The 25299-nt window shown below is 40.1% G+C and overlaps 3 protein-coding genes across 3 annotated transcripts; 1 reads left to right on the top strand and 2 right to left on the bottom strand.

The window, feature by feature from the left end:
- Positions 1 to 6252: 6252 nt before the first annotated feature.
- Positions 6253 to 9220, bottom strand: LOC147323301 (proteinase-activated receptor 3-like). Its single transcript, XM_086303599.1, has one exon. The coding sequence runs from the start codon at positions 7316 to 7318 to the stop codon at positions 6422 to 6424; it is 897 nt and encodes a 298-aa protein (XP_086159725.1). The 5' UTR covers positions 7319 to 9220; the 3' UTR covers positions 6253 to 6421.
- kcnh6b (potassium voltage-gated channel, subfamily H (eag-related), member 6b) lies at positions 9221 to 25162 on the bottom strand. The gene is made up of 12 exons (XM_086303596.1): positions 22412 to 25162; positions 21820 to 21977; positions 20301 to 20726; positions 19745 to 20138; positions 19418 to 19617; positions 19080 to 19332; positions 18797 to 18990; positions 18584 to 18692; positions 18015 to 18278; positions 17699 to 17879; positions 15763 to 15967; positions 9221 to 15635 (listed from the first exon to the last, which is right to left on the bottom strand). Exons 2-12 carry the CDS (start codon positions 21961 to 21963, stop codon positions 15339 to 15341), a joined length of 2667 nt encoding a protein of 888 aa, XP_086159722.1. The 5' UTR covers positions 21964 to 21977; positions 22412 to 25162; the 3' UTR covers positions 9221 to 15338.
- Positions 11184 to 13770, top strand: LOC147323303 (DDB1- and CUL4-associated factor 7-like). The gene is made up of 6 exons (XM_086304885.1): positions 11184 to 11228; positions 11385 to 11496; positions 11598 to 11716; positions 11823 to 12032; positions 12183 to 12300; positions 13664 to 13770. Exons 1-6 carry the CDS (start codon positions 11184 to 11186, stop codon positions 13768 to 13770), a joined length of 711 nt encoding a protein of 236 aa, XP_086161011.1.
- Positions 25163 to 25299: the final 137 nt, after the last annotated feature.

A 25299-nucleotide genomic window follows, 5' to 3' on the forward strand; every position in this document is an offset into this window, starting at 1 on the left:
AATAGAAGTTGCTGCAAAAATGGCAGAAGAATGAAGCAGAATAGTAATTCAGCAGATAATATATAATATGAAATATAATTTTATGCATTTGCAGTTGATTGCACAGACATTAAAAATAACTTGAGTTGTTCCATCTTAGTGCACTCAATGCATGTATCATCCAGACTGTTTCAAAGAACGAGAAAAGTTACTCCTCTCCACTGCTCACAGATGTAAAACACATATATCACATATAGCTTTTGATGCCTCTTGTTAATTTTAAATTATTACTTTTCACATTGTTACAACTATATTCCATTTTTTAAAATAAATATCTATGTATGATTATATATAAACATATGGATGTACTTTGTTGTGAACTGGAGAAATGCACCTTTGGTTTCGCTCGTATATTTGAATAATGCAAATATATACAATTTTCACATTACTTAACATGTTATTGTTTCCTACGACTTCTGCACTGAGTTATGAAAACGATGTTTGCTTATACCTGCACGCCTGTGTGAAGATGAGTGTCATGAAAGATGACCTGCCTGCCTTCAACATTTACATTTGTAACGTGATCATTCACCCGATGAAGCCCATGTAAATCAATCATGGAAAATAAGTTCTTGATTTCCCAAAGTTTTCCAGTCTATGGGCTTGTAAATGGGAGCAGGACCTTTTTTCATACCTCTTTATTGGACTTTTTCATTCAATTTATCAGATTAAAATCTCAGTCTGAGATTCTAGAGTTTGTTTTTCTCTGATAGTATCTTATCTAAAAGCTAATAAAGGTTTTATGTCACCAGATTCTCTGCCGTTTTACCACCTACGACTTTGTTCTAAAGTCTTGGGTTATTATTATTATTATTATTATTATTATTCTAATTAACAATGAATAGAGTATATGTGCAGTGTATTAATGGAAACAACATTCAATTAAAAGTTCAGGTTCCCAAAATGTCACTATGTAAAATGTTGTTTAAGATCAGAATGCGATCATTTACAAATCTCATTAAACTCAGTTGTATCCACAATGGAACATATGAAACATTTCAGATCTTTAACTGAGAAAATACATTGTTAGAATATCTTTTTAAAAAAGCTGGAGAAACATTTTTGAAATTATTTGGTTAACTGGTAACAGGTTGGTAACATGACTGGGTTTAAAAAAGAGCATCTCAGCGAGGCAGAGCTTCTTAAAGCAAAGATGAGTAGTGGTTTGCTAGTCTACTTAAAACTATCTCTACACATTGTGGAACAAATTTGGAATAATGTTACTGGATGTAAAAGTGTGAAACTTTAATTTCTTATTAGTCACATGAGGTAATATCATCAAAAGAATCTGAGAATCTGGAGAAATCTCTGTGCGCAAAGGACAAAGCCAAAACTCTATATTAGATCTTTGACCCTGGCAGCTGCATTAAAAACAGGCTTGATTCTGTCATTGAAATCACAGCATGGGCTCAGCAACACTTCCAGAAATCACTGGCTGTGAATACGGTTCACTGTGTTATCAGCAAGTGGAGGTTAAAGCTCTGTCATGCAAAGCAAAAGCCACATGTGAACACGATCCAGAAACCCAGCTGTCGTCTCTGAGACAAAGCTCGTTTAAAATGGATTGACACAAAGTGGAAAACTCTTCTGTGCTCACACGAAGAGTGTCTGTCTTGCTTTTAGTGCTTTCAATTAATCAAAAGGTTTAAAAGCAAATCTTTCATGTGCCCTGTGTTACATGAGTTGATGCTAAAAATGGCCTCCTGTCCTAAAAATACTTCATTTTCTCAGTTTAAACAGTTGATCTGGTTTCTGTGTTCTAATGTGAATTAAGTGTGGCTTCATAAGATTTGCAAATCGTTCTTATTTACATTTTACACAGTACATCAACTTTTCCAAAAATGGGTTGTATAAGAAGATGAAAGCTTTCTTCATTTGGTTTCCATTGTTGTTTTATTTCATTTTTTAACCACATAGAAGAGAAAAAAGTACATATAGACTCACAGAATAACAGAAACCCACCCAATAGAGGTGGCTTGGGCACTTTCTATGATCTAAATGTGCACATGACAAAAAAAAAAACAGTCTGAATAGGGCTTATCTGTAAACTGAGCTGTTTTTAGTTTTGACTGTTTGAAAAATTTTTGTTTTCTTCTACAGGACTGATTTGACAAGAGAAATGTGCAAAAACGATTAAAAGTGGCTTCAATTAGAACTTGCACCGTCCAAGCCTTAAAAAATCGAATTTCCCAATATTATACAGGTAAAGCAGAGGCATGACAGCAGATCCCCAAGAGGATGAAAGGGTAACTAGATAGTCTAAGATACATTGACGAATCGACAGCTTGGTGATCAGGTACCCCTCAACTGAAATAAGAACTACTGGAGGGAGGTAAGAGATGATGACCATGGTCAGGCTGAAGATGATAGTTTGAATGGCCCTTTTTTTCTGGGGATTGATGCTGTTTCTGCCAAAGTCAGACTTTATTAATGTATAGAAAATAAAACCATCACAGATAACAATTATGATAACAGCAATTAGATATGTCACAACAGGAAGCATGCTGCTAAATAAATTTGAAGAAAGCGAGTATGCAATCCCAGAGGCGAGTGTGAGAGTCCAAACAATGCCAGCCATCACAACCCTGGGAGCCAGACCTTTCCTCTTGTGATAAGCAACTGGATGAACCACAGCCAGGTAACAGTCGAGACAGGTACAAGCCATCAGGAGCGGTCTCCCACACATATTCAAGGCATAAACACCGCACCAAACTGACATGAAGTCCCACCCCAGCCAAATGAAGTTATTTAGTATTCCAGGTGGAAGGAAGACAAAGAAGATAACATCCATGATCGAGAGGTTAAGTATGAACAACTCATTTGGTGAGAATGGATTTTTTCTCCTGTGTATTTTAAACATCTCCCAGAGGATGGCAACAGTGGAAGGAAAACCAAAAACAAAGCACAGTGCTGAGACAACATCCCAAGCATAAAAGGCCGGTTCAGTGCCATCACAGGATAAGTTAGACCTTTCAACTCCAGCCAGGGCAGAGCTGTTGGAGGGAGGCTTGTATCGAAGATGAAGTCCAAGCAGCATTATTGAACAGTGGCTAAAAGACCTGAAATATACAGTACAACAATTATTTACTATAGTTCAAATAAATAAATACAATAAAGGAAAACTTTTAAATCAGAGTATAAGCTTAAAGTTAAACTTCTCGTTCTATTGACTTCAGATAACTAGCTGAGTGTTAGTGTCGGTGTCACTACTGGTAGTGTGAGGAGATACATGGACCCTACAGAGGTTGCTCAGGTAGTCCAACCCCTCCCTGCAGAAGGTTTGCTGTGTCTCCCAGCATAGTCTCAAGAGCATAAAAAGGCTGTAAGCAAGCAACTTGGATTATAAAAAACAAAAATGTGATGTGAAGTCTTTATATAATCAAACAAATGTGCAAAAGATGCTGAGACTCGGCATCTTTGGTCGGCAAACAACGGAAAATGTACATAAAAATAATCATTATTAAACAAAAACGCAAACAAATGAGAACTGTACCTTGTTTTGAGGTTTTATGAAGGTGTTTGTGCTGAGGTCTTACTGTAATGGGCTGCCTGGACGTTTCAAACTCATCTTTAAACTGCTGTCTAAACATGTGTCCTGATTTCCTGACAGTGGAAATTTTGCAAATCATATTAAAAAAAAGTGTGACCACTGAGGTCATGAGCTTTAAAGACCACAGAGAGAGACACAATGTGCCCAGCGGATCAGTGCTGGAGCAAGAGCTGAGATGTTTTTCCTGTAGGTAATATATTAAGAAGTGAGCCGAAATTCACACTTCATATGTGGATAGATTATTATTATATTATTATATAACATATAACATATATATACATATAATATAACATCAATGGGCTTACTGAGTGTATCACAGACTACATAACTTTCTGCACCGACTCCATTGTTCCAGCTCAGACTGTTCATTGTTACCCAAATAACAAGCCGTGCATGACTAAGGACATCAAAGCCCTCCTCAATGACAAGAAGAGGGCTTTCAGAGAGGGCAATAAAGAGGAGGTGAGGAAGGTCCAGGTGTTACTAAAGGACAAGATCAGAGAGGCTAAGGACAATTACAGGAGGAAGCTGAGTGGAAACTCCAGCAGAACAGCATGAGAGAGGTGTGGAGGGGCATGAAGACCATCACTGGATTCAGGCCAACCAACAGCAGGGGAGCAGAGGGAGGTGAGAATAGAGCCGACGAGTTGAATCTGTTTTTCAATAGATTCGACACCACAGTGTCTGCTCCCACCCCCACAACCTCACCTGTAGTCAGCCTGGAATCCAGAGCCACACCACTGTGCCAGCCTCTCTCTTCACATGTTGCCTCCTGTGAGATTCCTGACACCCCTCCCCCACCCATCACCTTCACTCAATGCCAGGTTGAGATGCAAATGAGGAGACTTCACTCAGGCAAGTCTGCTGGACCAGACGGAGTGAGTCCCCTTGTCCTCAAGACCTGTGAGGAGTCTTTCATAAACTGTTTATGCTGAGTCTGAGTCTGCAGAGGGTACCAGTGATGTGGAAGACATCATGCCTCGTCCCTGTACCAAAGACGCCACGTCCCAGTGGCCCCCAGGATTACAGGCCCGTGGCACTGACCTCCCACATCATGAAGACCCTGGAAAGGCTCATCCTGGACCAGCTGCGACCCATAGTAAGACCACATCTGGATCCCCTTCAATTTGCTTATCAGCCTCGTCTCGGAGGACGCCATCATCTACCTGCTCATTCGTGTCTATACCCATCTGGACCAGCCGGCGAGCACTGTGAGGGTCATGTTTTTTGACTTTTCCAGTGCTTTCAACACCATCAGGCTGACCCTCCTGGGTGATAAGTTAGCAGCGATGCAGGTGGATGCTTCTCTGGTGTCCTGGATTGTTGATTACCTGACAGGAAGACCACAATATGTACATCTCCCACAGTGTGTGTCTGACAAGGTGATCAGCAACACAGGGGCACCACAGGGGACTGTCCTCTCCTCCTTCCTCTTCACCCTCTACACCACAGACTTCAGCCACTGCACAGAGACCTGCCATCTTCAGAAGTTTTCTGATGACTCTGCGGTGGTTGGATGCATCAGCAGGGATGATGAGACAGAGTACCGGGCTGTGGTCGACTCCTTTGTCACGTGGTGTGAGCAGAATCATCTGCAGCTCAACGTGGCAAAGACCAAGGCACTGATCGTAGACTTCAGGAAGACCAGGAAACACTTGACCCCTGTTTCAATCCAGGGGGTCAGTGTTGACATTGTGGAGGACTATAAATACCTTGGAGTACACATTGACAATAAACTGGACTGGGCTAAAAACACCACAGCACTTTACAGGAAGGGCCAGAGTCGTCTCTATTTTTTGAGGCGACTGAGATCTTTCAACATCTGCCAGAAAGTGCTCGGGATTTTCTATGAGTCTGTTGTGGCCAGTGCGATCCTCTATGCTGTTGCATGCTGGGGGAGCAGGCTGAGGGTCGCAGATGCCAACAGACTCGATAAACGAATCCGTAAGGCCAGTAATGTTGTGGGGATGGAGCTGGACTCCCTCAAGGTGGTGTCGGAGAGGCGGATGTTGTCCAAAATAAAGACAATGTTGGATAACACCTCCCACCCACTCCATGACATGCTGGTCAGTCACAGGAGCTCGTTCAGTGAGAGACTGAGAGTACCGAAAAGCACCACTGAACGACACAGGAAATCATTCCTGCCTTAACACACTGTTTACTGCAACAGCTACACCCTTCTTGCACATGTTCTTACTTTTTCAGCTATTTAATAATAAGTGACTTTAAAACTATTAAGTTTTTAATAGTCTTAAAGTTATTAAACTTTAAGACTATTAAAACACAGCAGCATAGACAGACACACTTGAATTAAAAACTGCTGTTTGCAAATAAAAAATCAGCCAAATTAAATTTCAAAACACCTTCCCTCTGCATAATAACAGAAGAACATGCCTTGTTATTCTATCTTGTTGGTCTAATGGGAGAAAAACCTCCTGAATTGCTTAATTAGAGTCATTATTGCCCACCTATTCTCTACTGTGGAGGAACTCAGTCATCAAGAATATATCAGCTTAAATACATAATACAGCCATTCTCATTTTATTATTAACATCTGATAAAGCACACAGGTCTCAAACACAAGTCTTAACTGTACATTATTAAATGTATAGGTTTGTTTTCCCATGGTTTTGTTATTCCAACTTTTTTTCCTATTGGCCCAAATAAAATATTAGATCAAACATGTAACACACATACAGAATTATATAAAAGGGAAGACCTGTAAATATGAAGTTAGAGAATCTTATAAACATTCGACAACAGGCGACAGATACACAGAAATACAGCTAGTAGTTTTGACTGTTTGGGTGGAAATAAATACTGATGCTTAAATTACAACTTGCAGCATCCAACTTTTAAAAAATCCAATTTTCCAGCATTATAAAGGTAGAGTAGGGGCATAACAACAGATCCCAAAGTGGAGGTAACTGTAATAGGAATACCAATAGTACATATGAACATCTTGTCACTGGGCATCAGAGGTCCACCGATTAAAAAGAGAAGTATTGGAGGAAGGTAAGAGATGACTACCATGACTAGGCTGAAGATGACAGTTTGAATGGCTCTTTGCTTCTGGGGGTGGATGTTGTTTCTGCCAGGGCCAGACTTTTTCAGTGTATGGATGATGAAACTATCACAGATAACAATTATTACAAAGGCAATTAAAAATACCACAACTGGAAACATGCTGTAGTACAACTTGTAGACAAGAAAGTATGCAATCCCAGATGCGATCGTGAGAGTCCAAACAATGCCAGCCATCACAACCCTGGGAGCCAGACCTTTCCTCTTATGGTAAACGACTGGATGAACCACAGCCAGGTAACAGTCGAGACAGGTACAAGCCATCAGGAGCGGTCTTCCAGATGAATTTAAGGCATAAACACTGTTCCAAACTGCTTCAAAGTCCCAATACATCCAAATAAAATGATTCATTATTCCAGGTGGAATGAAAACCAAGAAGATAGCATCCATGGTGGAGAGGTTAAGTACGAAAAAGTCATTAGGTGATAACGATGTACTTCTCCAGCATATTTTAAACACCTCCCAGAGGACTGCAACAGTGGCAGGAAAACCAAAAACAAAGCACAGCACTGAACAAAAAGCCCAAGCATACACGTTAGATTTAACACTATCACACCAGGAAAAGTCAAACTTTTCCCACACAAATTCAGATGCAGCTGAGCTGTTGGACACACGCTTGTATTGAGGATATATATCTAGCAACATTGCTGAGCCGAGCAGTTGAGAGAAAAGATGAAAGATCAGCGAGATAGAGGTCAGAGAAGTATTTGCAGTGACGTTCTAGTGCTATGTGCTGCCTGGACAAATGCATCAAACGTTTTGGAACTGCTGCATATAAATGCGGCCAAGCATCCATCAAATTAATGATGTGGCGTTAGTGGAGGTTTTGCAAATCATCTTGGAAAAAAAGCAAAGGTACATCACCCAGGAGATATAGACAGAAAGACAAAAGACATAGTTGGGCTGGCATAATGATTCAACAACAATACCAACAATAGAGTGAAGAATTGCTTGCGGTTTTGTGAATTTGTTGGCCTCTTTGGCACCAAAGTTCACCATGTTCGTTTAGTATAGCATGCTAACATATTACACCTTCCTGGTAGCAATTCATGATACAGTGATTTATGGTGTTTTTTGTTTATTTCATATATATTCACCACGTCGTTCTTTTGATTCAAAAACAGATTTTCAGGATCTTTGAATACATACCAGAACAGCTGAGCAATGCCATAACTGGTTGTCTTAAAGGATATGAAAAACAATATACAATTAAGTGTTTTTAACTAGTGAGTACATTTAGACTGTGAGTGACTGGTGACCTATCAAGAGCATACCCCACTTTTCACCCTCTGACAGCCAGTGACTCCAACACAACCTTTACCCTGATAAGATAAGATAAGATAACCTTTATTAGTCCCACCCGTGGGAAATTAATTTTGTTACAACAGAAAGTTGACCGTGCAAAGTTACAGTAGCAAAAATTAAGAAACAATCACTGGAATAGGATAGGATAATAAGAATAAGATCATGTACACAATACAACAGAATAAAATACAATGTTGTCAGAAAAAGGGAATCGGACTTAGTGTTATTGCTATTGCACATGTGTGGATGTGTGTGTTTGGTCAGCTGAGAAGTCCTTGTTGTGGAGTCTGACAGCAGTAGGAAGGAAAGACCTCCGTCCCACATTGTGGGTGCCGCAGCCTGCCACTGAAGGAGCTGCTCAGTGCTGTCAGAGTCTCCTGGATGGGGTGGGAGATGTTAAATTGTAAGAATACCTTTTTTCTCACAGCTCCCTTGTCCAAATCACACGGAGTTTTTCTAGTAGTACAAATGTGTATTTAATATACTACTTTATGTTGTGTAGTGAAAGGTCGGAGAATATGTTCTCTTTCATTGCAACTAATCTAATGACATGGCTAATAACAATTTTTTAAAAAGCCATATTCTATAACAGATGCCGACCAAAGGTTTTAATCAAAACTATAGGTCTACCACAGATCTATGATAAATTCCAGCCAGGAGCTGAGTAAATACTGAATGTCAAATGTATTTGGAAGTGATGCAAATATAATCCGAATTTGCACACATTGTTTTGTAAACTCTCACAGAAGCATGCATGAGGACTGGGCAAACAAATGTTTCGGGTGTTAGCTGGAAAAAATAGCAATGCTGTCAGTGCTGACAAATAATTCTACGCATACTGTTAAGGGTCCTCCAAGTTCACTTTCAAATGATAAAATAAATTGTTGTGTTCTGGTGAAAATTACTAATGTGTTCGTGGAGGCGTAGAAACATCTGGATCTTTTAGTAGAGTAGGTATCACAACAACAAATGGGAGATAGCTCCCTCAGGTTCATTCAAGGAACTGCTGTGTTAAGGAATTTCTATTATTTGGGTTTTATTTGCAGCTGCTCAGGTCTGCAGTGCTACCTTCCATTGCCTCTCGTAAACTTACCACTCTAACGTCAAATAAATATTATAAAACACAAAGTAAGTTAAGAATAAAATTTTTTTTAAGATGAACAAAAGTGGCACTTAAACACCGTAAAAAACCAAAGCAAAGACGTGAGATTGATGATTCATTTACATTTTATTACTAACTCAACTTGCTTATTTTTCAGTAATGTAATGTAACATATAGTTAACAGCACTACCTGTTTAAATCGCACGAGAATCAAAGCTCTCTTTTCTGAAACACTCCTTTCTGAGTCCTTTTGTTCTTTCCTGCAGTAATTGCAAATACCCCTGTTGGTCCTTGAAAGCAGCACTAGCCGCCTCCATGACGCTCATCATTATACTATTTTTGTCCTCCGGTTGCCGCCATTGCTGCCGTATTATGAACTAGTGATGGGATTTCCAGCTCTTTTTAGAGAACCGGCTCTTTCGGCTCCAAACCGGCTCTTCGGGTTGTTTTGTTTAATTAATTTATTATTAACAATAATATAAAATATAAAATTATGCACAAAAGGAATTACTAATGTAAAAAAAAAGTGGTTTTATTTATATATGTTTCTATATAAATATATGCGGTGGCTCCGAGAGACAAAGCCTACGGTTGCCCCTAGAGACAAAGCACGTACAAATTCCAAAACACATTTCTAGCGTTAACTTAACTTCCAAAACAGAGCTCCTTAGATCACTTAAATTACACAATTGAAAGCATATGTGTATTGTTTTTGTATTTATACACAAGCACTCATATATATTCAAATGATTTAAAAAAAATGTTCATTTACCTGTTACTACCACACATCAAATACGGTCGTTGGTACTTCCTGGCTTGTGTAGCCACTAGGTAACAAAAGCTCAACACTGCGCCTAGCATCCTGGAGCACTTCTGTTGTGTTTTGTACGTGTTTTGGAGTTTTTACGTGTTTTGGAGTTTTTACGTGTTTTGAAGTTTGTACATGCTTTGTCTCTAGGGGCCACAGTAAATATACTTTTATTTATTCACTCCACATAAAATGTAATAAATAAATCATATAATACAAAAACCAATTATTCACATTTCAATATTTAAATTTTCAGCTTTTTCCTTTTAAACAAATTTAAAGTGAAACAACACAAAACACTGCAAACCACAATACAATTAAATATAAATTATAATATGAAAACAAAAAGAACATGCATATTCTCTGTCATATGGACCTGCATGAATAAACTTTCTGAATCCTTTATCATCTGCAACTGAAAATAGTTGTGGATGATTACTATACCTTTCTAATGTGACGTTGTTGTCCCTGGCTCTCTTTCTCTGTCTCTCTCTCCTGCTCTGTTCCTGTGCTACTGAGTGTAACTACCGCCCCTCCCCCCCCTTTGCCCAGCGCAAAGCACAAGGCTGCATGCGGAGTGAAGCGGAAAAAAAGTGCGAGAGAGAGGGTGAGAGAAAGAAAAAAAAACAACCCACGGCTCGCGATAAGGAGTCGGTTCGCGTCATTCACGTCAAAGATCCGGCTCTAAGAGCCATTTCGTTCGCGACCGACACATCACTACTACAGAGGCATTATGTTTCTTATAATCTATTCAGTAATCATTACTAAGAAATTCCAGCATGACCTGAAATGAGTGTTTGAGACCATAAACTCATGGGCTGCTGCGGCCAACGTGGTTCAAAAGGCATAGTTGTTACTTTGTAGGTTTCTGATTTGGGTCGCACTTTCCACTACAGCTGGGAGAGTGTGTAGGTTTTCAGTCATCCAGGTTATAGGATGACTTGAGAACCCACACCTAGTCTTAAGTGCTTAAGAAGAAGTCCAGTTGTTATTTTATCAAGCTCTTGAGACTACTGGGAGTTCGCAGAGAAGTCAGCATCTTACATGCAAATTACCATGGCAGTCTGCTGTGACAAAAGCAACTGCAAGGAGGTTTTTATCAACCAGTTGGGAAATACACATTTTTCCTAGGGATTGATTTTCCATTGACTGCCAACAACCACTTGCCAACTGGTTGGGAAATAGATATTTTTACTCACAACCAGTGGTTGCAAGTTAGTTCTAGACCAGTCTCTAGAGATGTGTGACTTGTTGTGACCCTTATTCACTTGACCATACATTGTCACACATCCAAAATGACAGATCTGAATACAACCAGAAGTTTGTTTGCACACCCACAGGTATCGCCCCCTGCTGGCCATAAAAAAGCAATGCAAGTTTAAGCCCTTTCGCTTTGGCTAGACTTTCAGACCTGGAAGCTAAGTTCATCTTTTATACTGTCTATGGTATTAGAACATGAAGTTAAATTTAGACAATGATGTTTTGTCGATTGGCAGGTGAGTGATAGAGAGACCCGTCTGGAGTGTCTGCTCAACAACAACAAGAATTCAGATTTCTGTGCACAGCTCACATCCTTTGACTGGAACGAGGTGGACCCAAACTTGTTAGGTAAAAACCTCAGGGCATTTAATCGATAAACCCAAATTACAATGTTTGAAACTGAAAATAAAAAATGTTGTGAATGTATGTTGTTGTTTTTTTCTGTGCAGGTACTTCCAGTATAGACACCACCTGTACAATCTGGGGGCTGGAGACTGGGCAGGTGCTGGGGAGGGTCAACTTGGTGACAGGTCACGTCAAGACACAGCTCATAGCTCATGACAAGGAGGTAAAAGTTATTAGATGATCCATCAAACTTTATTGAAGCGCTGTCCTTTAAAACAAACATGTTGGAGTGACAGACTCATGTGGGCCACTGTCTGCTTGTATCGCAGGTGTATGACATCTCGTTTAGCCGAGCAGGCGGGGGCAGGGATACGTTTGCCTCTGTGGGTGCGAATGGCTCGGTCCGCATGTTTGACCTCCGACACCTCAAACACAGCACAATCATCTACGACGACCCACAGCATCACCCATTGCTCCGACTCTGCTGGAACAAGCAAGATCCCAACTACTTAGCTACCATGGCGATGGACAGCTTGGAGGTTAGTGCTGCTCCATTTAAAGGGCTCCTGCTCAGATCATGAAACTGCACAGTGGAAATGTCAATCTAACCATTTTTTCCTTTTATTTTGTATTGAAAAGTCAATTTAAGAGAAGCTCTAAAAATGTAAAGCGTCGCTGTGTATCCTCAGGTGGTGATTTTAGACGTGCGTGTACCCTGTACTCCGGTAGCCAGACTCAACAACCACAGGGCCTGTGTGAACGGAATCGCCTGGGCGCCACATTCCTCCTGTCACATCTGTACTGCAGGTAGGCAGCTGTAGCAAAACACTTGATTGTAGTTTTTAGAGCACTGCATAATATCGTTATTTAAAGGAAACCTAGGCCTCTGGTACATTTGATTGGCCCTCCTAAGGTCATTGGGAAATTAAGATTTAGATGTAAATAATTATAAAACATGCAGTCTGTCCTACTTTAGCCACCAAACGCTCTTTGATAAACTCCCCATCAGATAATGCTTTACAGTTTTTTGCAATTTTTTTGTGGAAAATCACAATACAACTGTGTTGCTTTTTATTTTGAAGGGGGTTCTTCTTTTATAAAAATTTAATTGTTAAACTTGTGTTATTTATTATGCAGCTTCACTGTAAATGCATTTTTTTATATCAGCAACACAGCCCAGTTACTCACCTTTGTAGGGGTCTAACACAAGAGTTCGAGATTACAGAGGAGCTGGCAACAATGCACTCAGTGAAAGGGACTAGAGTTACTGCACTGTTCAGATCTGACGGGAAATTGTCTGACTTTTGAAATGAAAGCAAGATAAAGTGACTAAAATGAATTCTGAAATTGGTACTTTTGCATTGTATTACAACTCAGGTGTTGTGTGAGTGCTAAAAATTAACAATGTTGCTAAAATAGTTAACTTCATCAGGGCAAGAGCACTGAATCAGAGTTTGTTGGACTTTGACTTGCAGAGCACTTCAGTCAGTATCACTGCTGGATTTTCTTTTCTTCTTTCAAACAGTCCACTATCCTTTGTCTTCAGAAAACTTAAAGATATCCAGTTGTGTTCTTTTCAAGCTTTTCATGACCCAGATGGGTGAGAACCTACACAGACATATTGATTAAATAGTGATACTGTGTTGGCCCATTTCACATTTTCATTTACTTTGACCAGTAGTTCAGAGGCGCGCCCCTCCACAATGGCCCTAGTTTCCCCTTGGCCCCTTGAAAAAATTAATTGCCCGCCCCTGATCTGAAATGTGAATGTCACTGCAGTAACTGAGATTCAACACAAGACGGAGCCCTTTAAGAACGAGCTGAGCAGCAAAAGTCTCAGATTTTGTATTTTATGCGAAAACATCTTCTGAATCAGAGGTTGGATTTGAGATAATGACTTTGCAGAGTGTGTGATACTTTGGGAAGAAGAAACAGATTAGTGAAGGTTTCCACCTCATTGACTAATTTCTTGTTGGAAAGAATCAAGTAAAGCCATACTGTTATCTGGGGCAGATTTTTTTTTCCATCTTTCCTCCTGCCAAAAAAGGAAAGCCTGGTTGCAGATATTACCAGACTCAGAACAGGAATATGTTGTGTCTACTCACATTATTTTCTCCCAGACTAAATAAGATAAATTGATTGAAATCTCATCTCCTCGTCCTCTGTGTAGCGGATGACCCCATACTGGCCTACACAGCCGAGGGACAGATCAATAATGTCCAGTGGGCTTCCACCCAGCCTGACTGGATTGCTATCTGCTACAACAAATTTTACTAGTTAGTGAAAAATATTAGTTAATTTTCAATTAAGTGCTAGCAACACATCTGGAAACAGCTGGGACAAGGCCATGTTTACTACTGTGTGTCATCCTGTTTGCTTTCGGCAACAGGTAACAAGAGGAAAATGGAGAGGCAGAGTTTCAGTAATCTGCAAAAATGGTATACATTTCGGAACAGTGTCCTCTATGTAAAATTCCCACTTTCAAATCACATCATCTACAGTACAATATATCTCTAAAAGACACTGCATTAAAAACAGGTAAAAACAGGGCTCAGGAACACTTCCAGTAATCACCGCTGGTGCCATCCAAGACCCTACAATAATACCAAGAAAATCAACACCTAGTCTTTCTTACAGGGAAGTTACTGGTACAAGATCAAAGATGCTAGCTATGTCAGTAACTGCTGTTTAATTCAGCTTATCTCTATTCCCTCTTCATTATTTTCTATTGTTGCTGACATAAAATTAAAATTACTTAACACAACTTTGCGGATTTATGCAATGCAGTGCATTATATTAAAGATACTTTATGTGAACTAAATTATCAGCCACACCTCTTAATCTTTGAATTTGGATATTTTTTCAGTCTGATTGCTACAGGTGTATAAAACCAAGCCTAACCTGATTAATCTTGGCCAACATAATTCTCTAAATATTTACACTAAACATAGTGGACTCAAAGTGTCAGTATTGGGTCAGGCTAGAGTAAATGGGTCTGCAGGGAAATTCTTTAGAATTTAAAAAGATCATTATCCATACATGAACAGGGACGCCACTCACTAAGGTTGCTGAGGTGACATTTCTGGATTAGCAGTTATCTATATAAAATATAACAACCTTTCTGTTAGTTGTTCATTCAAAAGTATTAAGTGTTTTCAAGTTTATTTCTTTAGGCAAGTGTGAAGGAAGTACACCGCCCAGCCAAAGAACAAGTCACGTGCTAATATTTCATTGGGCTGGCTTTAGCTTTGATGATGGCACACTTTCCCCATGGTTTTAAGAAGTGATAATTATTATTCATTTCCATCCAGAATTGCATTAATCTTTCACCAAAAAATTGTATTGATGATGGGTGATGGGGGAGTCAGACTGCTAAAGTCTTCTCCAGCACACACAAAGATTCCCACTGGGGTTAAGGTCTTGCCTCTGTGGTAGCCAATCTATCCTCCATGTTCCCTGAACCGCTCATTTTAAACCTGGTGAATCCTGGCATTGTCAGATTGGTATATTCCCGTGCCATCATCAGAGAAAAAAAATCATTCTGTATATTCAGGTAGTCAGCTGACCTCGTTTTTTGGGCACATAACATTGGTGAACCTAGACCCCGAATCCAGTGGGGGGGTCTTTCGTATTTGGTTAGGTAAATCCACATGGTGACTGCTGTTTTTTGGCTGGGCAGTGTGTAAAATCCTTGTTTGCAAGCACTGTCTGTGTTCAACACTGTCCAATGTCCAAAGTAATAGTAAAGTAAAAAGTGTAATTATAAATAATTCTTCAATGACAAACGGATGGACTGGTCACAGAGCTCCTTCTAAATGTCTTTAAGAAGTAGGTGACACTGACTGTCAGACGATGGGGAGGACAGGATCCGAGAGGTGTTTCTGGATCTCTGCCAATCGTGATTGTATGTCCAGGCTCTCTGGTAGTGAGGGGTAGCGGAGGTTACCACACAGCCTGGAACTGTCCATGAGGGAGGATTTGACTGATGGCTGGGGTAGCTGAGGAGTTAGCCCAGTATGTGTGTCAGTTTCAGGGGTGATAGCCATGAACATGGTGTCATCAGATGCCGCAGTCACGTGGATCCCACTGGACAGTGAGTCCTGGGATTTGCTGGTCTGCTTAAGGTCTGTCTCAGCCGAGATCTTAGTAAATAAGCACAAAATGTTGAGATGAAAGAAAATGAAATGCGTTTCAGATATATAACAGTGTTTTTCAGATATTTGGCCTAACTGATGAATTGTCGTGGTTTTTTTTGGTTTGATACCATACCTGTGTCGGTGCCAAGCTGTCCATTTGTATGGGGGAAATGGGATACATGTTATGCAGCACTGGAGTTCCAGCCCCATACAGGCCAGGGGAATCAGCGTGGAGAGTACTAGATGATACAGTGCTGTAAGCTGGAGGTACAGGGGCCATCTGTCTCTGGAGAAGCTGCAGAATAACACTGATGTCAGTTGTCATGCGAGTCTCCAGTCTGAGGAAATAAGAGGTACTAATTAAAAGATGGTGGAAGTATGAGAAGAATGAAGCAAAGTGATAATAAATTGCATGTCCAGACCCAAATGTTACATGCTTAAATTTACACCAGAAATAATGTCATGTTTACGTCCTGCTGATTTTGCTTGTTGACGTGTTGGTTTTAAACTTTATTCCAAATGAAAGTTTGCATAATTAGAGGCATGCCATAGACTGACAGGTGGTTGCCAATGCAGGCTGCAATAGCCTACTGGATATTCTTAAAATATGAATATACCAAAGTTACAATCCGCCCCCGTTGAATGTGTTTGTAGTGCTGATGCCTTTTAGAACATGTAATATGGCTAGCTGTGTAGATAGTTAATGTAATTAATAACTTAACAGATCCATGCTGTCTGATTCTTGTTTTGGTGAGTTCAATTTGATTATTTTCTCTATATTTTACTTAGCATTAATTTAACATATAGTCTCAAAACTGCAATTTACTAGAGCTTGCTAGCATAAACTGATAACTTAGGGCTCAAAATGTTTGTGCAAATATGATAAATTTTGACTCCAACGTAATGTAATGTAACTTATCGTACTATGAAAACTACCCTCACTGCAGGGAAAAATTATTGCCTGTGCAATATGTAACAGAAAAACTAACAAAATGATGTTATCTGTCCAAAATGCTATGTTGCTATGCTATGCTGGCTATGTTTCAGGAAGATTTTAGCACCTTATTTTCAGTTAGCTGTAGAAAAGTTAACTACATATAGCAAGCTAGTACTGAGGCTTTGGAAACATGTAACCACTAAACATGTGACATTAACTTTTCACCATTTTGCACATGCAGTGATCAATACAGTAGAATCAAGTGATTAAGATTTCAATGACACCTAGGACTAGAAACTGGTCTGCAACCATTTAGTAACCACCAGTTGTGAGAGAAAATATGTAATCCTCCACTGGTTGGCAATTGGTTGCTGGAGGCTGGTAGCAGTTGCTGGGAAATCGATTGCTAATGGCCTAGTCATATGGGCTTACAGACGAGTCCACAACCATCTGGTAACCACCTGTCACAAGGGGAAAATGTATACTCATTAACCAGTTGTTTGATTTTTGGGGGTAACAAACAAAGAGTAAGGAGGGACTTCTACATAATACAAAGTCGTTGGAGAGCCATGAATATTTTCCTCTCTGCTGTTGATTTCAATTGAGTTCTGTGCTGAACACAAGACATGAAAACTGGAATTTAATTTAACTTTTTGCATAAAGTCAGATTTCAACAAAGAAAAATTCAAAAAGTGCTCAAAGTCTTAGATGGAACTAAAAAAAAGTATGGCTTGGAGTGATGCTCATATGGAAATGAATATAGTATAGATAGTTTTTGAATTTTTTGCTTGTTAAAGAAACTCTCTACAGATATGTTAATTGTTCAGGTGTAGAAATGTAATGCTCAGGGTTACGTCAGGATTCCTTCGCTAAGCCATTGGTTCTATTACTTACAGCAAGGCTCGTCACATTGCTGATGTATACATGCAAAATGAATTTGTGCAAATTTTCAAGATTCTTGGGTGATGTAAATGTTAACTCATCACCCATTTTAAGATAAGACAGAAAATTCATTGACTGAGGGAATTTAGGCAATGCAACATTTGAGGAGTGACATTTTGAGCCAAAGTCACTCCTCGTATCTTTTTCTCAGAAGTAGCAAAGATCAAAAGGTGAACGGTAGCAAATGCACCTGTTGAGCTGTGAATGCAAAATTTCAAGGCGTGTCTCAAGTTCACTGGGCCTTTCTTCTGTGAATGGTGGTGGGTGGCATGAGTTGCGGACAGAAGGTGATCGCCAGGCTTGACTGGAAAACTGCTGTGATTGTCTGTCTGACCAGTATTGATACATCCCTGGCACATTCAGAGATGAGGCTGAGGAAAATATCAAGACAGTGCTTCAAAGTGACACGTTTAAAAGAACCAAAACCTTTCAAACAGGGTAACAATCAAGACTGCAGTTAAATTTATATCTTGCAATTGCATGACAAAATCAAGACTGCCATCTACCTTGAGGACCCCGGTCAAACACTGCATCCTTCCCCACTGAGGTGCCACTTTGGGGGTGCAGTTGTAGTGCAGATGAAGAGTAATCCTGCCTGTCAGCTTCTGCAGAGTAATGCTCTGTTTTGGCACCATGGGCAAGAGGTTTTTCAAAGTCCTCACTTGCCTGCGAACATGACGATCCACAGCTACAACTGTCCTCCCAGCAGGCATGAGAAAATGACTGATGGCAGGCCTGAAGGGGATACGAGTCTTCGTGATCAATTCCATCTGTTCAAAGAAAAGCATTTCTGTCCTTCAGTTACAGTTTTCCCACGCATGACACCCACAGTTTGGGGTGTCAGGCAGCCAGAGTTGGCTCAATTACAAGTCAAGTTGAAACACAGGTGGTGGTGGTGGTGGTGTAAAACTTTTCAAATCTGTAAGGCCTGTTTTACAGGCATGTCTAAAGCATCTTTGGATTCCATGGATAATCTCAGTATGATTCAATGTCCATCCATTTAAGTCAGGATTTGAAATGGCTTTTCACATTGTTTGCTTTGTTTGCACGACTTTCTATGCATTTCATATCTCACCTGGCCTATTTCTGCAGTCCAGTGAGTGTATTTTGCATCTTGGTTTGTGGTGGTATTCACAGTCATCACCAGAATCATCATCTATTATTACTGGTGGCTCTTGATCAGCCTAAAGACGACAGAAAAAAATATTTATTATCTCACCAAAGTGACAGTATAAAATATCTGTTTTTAGCATTAGGTGAAGTGTGTTACAATAAACTGTCAATATACATCTCTCAGGTCAAAGGTTATCTCCAGGTTCCTCCAGAAGTTGTCTGCAAAGCTTGGGTACATATCCAGGACCTCAAGAAGGTCATCCCTAAGGATGTGGTGCAGTTCACAGTAGGTGATGGTGTGTAGGTCTGAACTTGATTTCCCTGGCTCATCATAAAGGTGGATATGCTCACCAAAGATGTCATTCTTCTCTGTAAGAGGACAAAGATTTATTTGATTTGAGAAGGTCATTTTTGAGAGGACTTAAGGAGTAAAATAATGTATGGTTATATAGCTTTACCTAATATGGCCACCACTACATCCTCTCTGGTGACCTGGATGGAACCATGTGAGATGAAAAAGAGAGAGTCGAGGATGTCTCCATAGTGAATCAGAGTATCTCCAGGAGGTGCATGGACTGTCTTGAATCTCACAGATAAGACACGGAGACATGCTTGGCTGCCTCCTTGGAAAGCCTTGCAGTTCTGTAGCAGAGAGCGGTGCAAGTGCAAACAGATGTCTGCCTGCAGAGACTCTGGAAATCCCTTTAACACCTGAACAAAGAAATACGGTCAGAAGATACGTAACAATAAGAGAGATAAAGAACATCAAAGGAGCATTACCATTTTGTTTACTTACAGCATTCATGTCTATTCCGTTTGTGTATGTCCATGCATGCTGGAAATACTCCTCTAGTCGTTGGCGCAGACTACCTGGAATCTGATGGAAGCGGATAAACTCTTTGACTCTCAGCATCTGGGTGTGGTACCGGGTTGTACCAGTGTACAGCCGCTGGATTATGGCAGATACATTGCCAAATATGCTGGCGTACGTGAGAGCTGATACAGAAGAGGAAGAGGACAAGAAGACAAACAGGATTGGGTCATTTCAGATGTAATAATGATAAAGTTGTACCAGTACCCAACTAAAGACTTAAATACAATGACCATTGGTTATTCAACTTACATCCAATGACCATGACACAGATGGAGAACATCTTCTCTGAGTTCGTGTTTGGAGACACATTACCGAACCCCACACTCGTCAAACTGCTCAGGGTGAAGTACAGAGCTGTGACGTACTTGTCTTTGACTGAAGGACCAGAGCTGGAGTCTGTTTCATTGTACGCCTTTCCAAGTTGCTCAGCCAGGTTGTCCAGCCAACCAGTCGCAGTGTACGGCCTCTCCACAAAGCCAATGGCATACCACATGCACGCTAGCCAGTGGGCGATGAGTACAAAGGTGCACATGAGCAAGAAGAGGACAGCAGCACCATATTCAGAATATCGGTCAAGCTTTCTTGCCACACGGACCAATCGCAATAGCCGAGCTGTTTTCAGGAGGCTTGTTAAGGTTGCCATCTTTGGTATCCATGAACAAGAGGGAACATGTAAGACAGGGATGGGCAGATAAAAGGTCAAACAGCTTCAATAACTTTTGAAACTCAATAGGGAACAACTTTTAAAGTTTAGACACTTAAGGATAAAAACCTTTGAAGCTTTACAAAGAATCAGAATTCTTACCTCGTCCGAGCTTGATCTGAAAATGAGAAGGTCAAACGGGATTGCTGCAAACAAATCAATAGGGAACCAGCCTTTGATGTAATGCTTTGCTATCTGGCTCGGCTGCGTGACTACCTCGTCATTTTGGTCCACATAGGTCGTCCGAAGGTTGATGATTATATCCACAATAAACAGCACGTCCACCATAAGATCTGCCACATTTAGAGGGTTACATGTGTAGCCACAACTCCTTTGGCGTAAATCCCCATTTTCAGCCAACAGGAAGGCAGCTGAGTAAGGAGTAATAACAGCTGTGTAGAGGACCAGAAGGAGAATAATCCAGTCCCAAAATGCCTTAAAGGGGCTGTAGTGAAGCAAGATCCACCATGTCGTTTCTGGTACCTGGAGTTTGTATTCAGGCAGCACATCAGACTCCAAAGAGAGAACCTAAGCATATAAAGAATTCATCAGTATGCTCTTTACCTATTTCACAGGGAAATCAAAATATTTAACGAGTGCTGTTTTAATTGATTTTGAGGAATATACTTCTTCTCCCAGAAGGTGAATAAATATCCATCATGTACCCAAATCCCTTCTTTCTTTGATGAAAAGAACACCTGATCTTTTGCATGCAAAGGAAAACAGTAAACCTAGATTTCTACAAAACAAATATTAGTGTTTCTATTAAATCTCTCTCATAAACTAACTAATAGACCTTGTTAGAGCACGTACTGTTTTGACCAGGTTCTCGTTGGAGGCTGCGTGCTTTAGTTTTGCAACCTTGTAGGTCCAACAAATCCTTGACCATCCTGTCATTAGTGTCTTTCAGCAGACACAAGACTTGCAGAAAAGTTAGATCCAGATAAGGGAACCATATCCAAAATTTCACAAAACCTTAAAGATAGATAAAATAACAACATCCTGTTATCAACAGTCTAAGAACTGACTGAACGCAGGATGTTGGTTTGCTGGAAGCCAATAATGATGAGTTGGTCATGTGCTTTCACTGTCATTGAGTTCTGCCTATACCCTCAATATCGTATTATTTAATCTCACCAACTTTGCAAATAACTCTATGAAAAAGACAGATAAATTAGATTATTGACAGTCAGAGAGACAGGGATTACCGGGTACCCCCATGGAAGTTCACATGCCCCTTCCATTTGTTTTGAATCCATCTCACATGATCCCACAGAGCAGTGATGCAGGTCACTGAGCTTTAGGGGTCCAGCAGTGTTAACAGTAGGTGTTAATTTAACTGTGGCTCAGTTTTAGGTTCTACTTCACACCCAATGATGAATACAACCAGTCACCTGATCACCAACTGATTTTAAAAGGTTAATTAACAGAAGTCTTCCAGCGTGGAAACTTTCTAGAGCCCATCTTGTTCTCAGTATTTAAAAACATGATTACTTTCACATCCAGTGATGGACTGAACCAGGTCAGCAGTGAATGTGATCATTAATGGCAATACATTTCAGTCATTTGGATCTCATAAATGGGACCTGCAGAGCCCATGTGAGGTTCTCAGCTGCCATACCTGTGTGACCTTCTCTGTGACATTGGGCGAGCGCTCCCCCACTTTGAAGGAGCCGTGGAACTCCATTCGAGGAGTCGGAGATGAACGGCATTCGGGGCTCCTGATGGCCGGTCCCCCACCCTTCATGAGGTCTGAGTCAGACATTGAGCTTTGCTGTCCTGTGTATGATTAGAGAAACACTCCTTTATATTTAGACTAAAGAGATCACATCCAAGCTGGTTTCAAAAAAAAAATTTTGATCATTTTCTATAAAGAATTTTGACTTTTTCATAATATTACAATAGTTAGTGTATTAAGATTACCATTATTGTAAGCCTGATGTAATTTACTTTATTATGCTTTTGTTTATATAAAGACACTTATTGAAAACGTCTTGATACAGCTCTGTTTCCTAATACAAACTCCTCTGTACTCTAAATTTCCCAGAATGCAAGTCTAGCTGTGCCCCTCCCAAAATACTATGCCCTCACATAGTGCAAGGAGTCAATACTTTAATCCCTGCATGGCAAAGGCAGGATTTACATAGCTGAACAATCTTTCAATAGTCGATCAAATCTTCAGTCAAACATCACTAAAAGTGAACAGGACATACCTGATTTGAAACTTCAAAGTAGGATGTTCCTTTACCATATATACGCATCCAAAATATCCATCATTTCAAACACTTTTTGGGCAAGTGTCTTCGAAAACATTCAGTCTCCTCTTTCATATTTGAGTAAAACAAAAGTACTCTGTGTTTCTGTTGTGGCTGCAGATGTCAGTATTGAAGCCTTCACTCTGGCACGCAGCGGAGGACTGTCCTGCTGCTCGCATGCGACTGTACAACTTTCCCCGACACTGGAAACCAATCAATGCCACGCTATAGCTGAGAAGAACCGACCGGAAAATCGATGACGAGCATTGATAACAGAACAAATGGGCTCAGAGCCATTACACTAGATCTCCCTGTTGACATCAAATTATCATTTCAGCTTTCTAATTTGGTTTAAATTAAAATTAGATTATATTTTGAGTATAGTTCAGGCTGCATGATGTCAAGTTGAAAAATTCAAAACAAAGTTGGAAATGGTGTCCACTCCATATGTTCCATGCAAACTGCTGAAGTGCAAGCTTATTGATTAAAATGTTGACACTACAGTTAATACAAGGGAGAAATGACCCATTATGACATTGTCCTTCAGCTGTAACCTTTAACATCTGTATTTCTTTTATTTGGTTCTTAAAAACGTTATATCATATTTTCCTCTTTTAAAACATTTTTGATGACAAAGGAAAATATTTAACAGTAGACAAGCGATGTATCACGCCTATACTTTACATGCCCTAAATGAAAAACTGCCAAATGTTTTCAGAGGTCAACCTAATCGATGACCCGATGGCCCAGGGCCAAGAAAAAAGTACATCAGGAAAGTTCATTGGTCAGATGAGGGTCTGTTTTGGCCAGTGATGGGGTTTCTGGCCTTTGAGGTCCCTTATGATGCAAACAGATACAATAGCTTGCAGAACCAACTTTAGCAGAAATACTAGTTATTCATTTTCTTTTTTGACTTTATCAGTCTGTCACATCATTCTTGAGAAACTTTTCTCCAACTCTTCTTTACAGCATTGCTTCAGTTCATTGAGTTTTGCAACTATTTGTTTTGCACAGCTCTCTTAAAGTTCCTCCACAACATTTCACTCAGACTGAGGTCTGGGCTTTGACTGGACCATTGCAGCACCTTCATTCTTTTATTTTTCAACCATTCTGTTGTAGATTTGCTGATATGCTTTGGATCATTTTAAAGTGTGCGTGTTAGTCCTCATAGGGAAATAGTTCCTCTGCATTTAACCCATTCACCCAGTGAAGCAGTGGGCAGCCACCAGTGCAGCGCCCGGGGAGCAGTGTGTAGGGACGGTACCTTGCTCAGGGGTACCTCAGGGTAGCTGTTCAGTGGAGTCGAACCCCCGACCTTCTGATCATGGGGCCACCACTCTACCTACTGAGCTATCCCTGCCCCCCTGCTTTAGCTGTCAAGTAGATAGCCTTACATTTGACTGTAGAATTCTTTGGTATACAGAGGTGTTCATGGTCAACTCAGTGACCTGTAGCCACAAAACAAGCCCAAATCACCACCTCTCCACCACCATGTTTAACAGTTGGCATGAGGTGTTTGTGCTGTGTTTAGTTTTCCCCACATGTTCCACTTTGGTCTTGTACAAAAGCAACAAAAAACTAACAAATAATGTAATATCAATATTTGTTGTTATTTTAGTACCTGCTAAGGAAACAATGCGTTTTTACATCCTCACACGTTAACTCTTAAAAAAATAAACATACTCTTTCAATTCTGTATCATACGGCTGAACGCTCTTTATCTAACTACCTGTTTTGGACACTTTAAAGGAAAGAGACGCTACCATCACCAGCCCTGCTGGTTTGTTTACCACAGCCTTTGTTTTTCGCAGTGATACCTAGAGCTGAGCTGAGTCTAAATTTATTTTAAATCTTTAGTTACTAGTTATTTTGCAGATTTGGACTAATAATTGGTTGTGATCTGTCCTAAATGCAGCTGCGTGTCTTTTAATATTTCCAGAAAGAGATCTCATATCCCCTAACTTTAATATATCTTCACTGACTCCCTGTTGACTTTCGAGTCAGTTTTAAAATTTAAATGGCAATGCACCCCGGCACATGTTAAAACTTTTACTGACCCACTCTTTCAACCCTTAGGACTTTGGAACAGACTGCTGGTGGTGTCTCATTTTAAAATGAGTGGAAACCAGGCCTTTGGGGTGGGGTGGCATGAGTTGCACTTATCTCTTTGTTTTACTGATTCAGAAGAGGCTTTTAAAAAAGGCTAGACATTCCTACTCAGACAGGCATTTGAGTATTTATATGTAAGACTTTGTGTTGTTCATGTATCTGATATACTGTATTTAATTTTTTTTCATTTGTTGCCAGGCACGTTCTGACGTTGGCCTTGAAAGATGCTTTACAAACACATTTCTCTTAATGACGAGGTATTATGGATGAAGCAGGGACTATAGGAAGCCAATCAATTAGATTTTTTTGTGGGCCAGTTAAAGTGTGACCTTCTGACCTGGAGGCCCAGAGGATAAAAACATGTTATGTCCTGTTGTTTGCATTTTTTCACTTTTTTCAGCATGTCTATTGTGCATGTTTCTACTGTGACTATTATAGAAAACAGATTTTAGACAAAAGCATTACTCAAAGCTGTCTCTCATGTCTGGATGAGGGCTGAAGTTTTATTTTAAACTGATCCGTGCTAATCCACAAACACTTGTTCCTTCTATGAGTCCAAAGGTTAACTTTGAGGTCATGTTCAATCAAAAAGGACTCATTAAAACACCTCTTTTAATAACTTTTACAAACCTACATGATGAATTCTTTCGTCAGTATGGAGATGCAGTTCACTTCCCACAGCACAGTGTATTTCAGGATGGCTTCCCCCCCACATACAGACCACATCCATAAGGCTA

Source organism: Aulonocara sp. 'chitande type north' Nkhata Bay, linkage group LG8 (genome assembly GCF_057382095.1).
Source record: "Aulonocara sp. 'chitande type north' Nkhata Bay isolate Kocher_YH1m ecotype deep benthic linkage group LG8, A_spYH_male_GT1.1, whole genome shotgun sequence".
NCBI lineage: Eukaryota > Metazoa > Chordata > Actinopteri > Cichliformes > Cichlidae > Aulonocara > Aulonocara sp. 'chitande type north' Nkhata Bay.

Coding starts and splice junctions, on each gene's coding strand:
- LOC147323301 (XM_086303599.1), bottom strand. CDS start 7,318: ATGTTGCTAGATATATATCCTCAATACAAGCGTGTGTCCAACAGCTCA.
- kcnh6b (XM_086303596.1), bottom strand. CDS start 21,963: ATGTCTGACTCAGACCTCATGAAGGGTGGGGGACCGGCCATCAGGAGC. Junction 19,618..19,744: donor CTGTGTCATGGTCATTGGAT/GTAAGTTGAATA, acceptor CTTCTGTATCAG/CTCTCACGTACGCCAGCATA. Junction 18,991..19,079: donor TGTAGTGGTGGCCATATTAG/GTAAAGCTATAT, acceptor GTCCTCTTACAG/AGAAGAATGACATCTTTGGT.
- LOC147323303 (XM_086304885.1), top strand. CDS start 11,184: ATGACAGATCTGAATACAACCAGAAGTTTGTTTGCACACCCACAG. Junction 11,229..11,384: donor GTTTGTTTGCACACCCACAG/GTATCGCCCCCT, acceptor GTCGATTGGCAG/GTGAGTGATAGAGAGACCCG. Junction 11,717..11,822: donor TCATAGCTCATGACAAGGAG/GTAAAAGTTATT, acceptor CTTGTATCGCAG/GTGTATGACATCTCGTTTAG.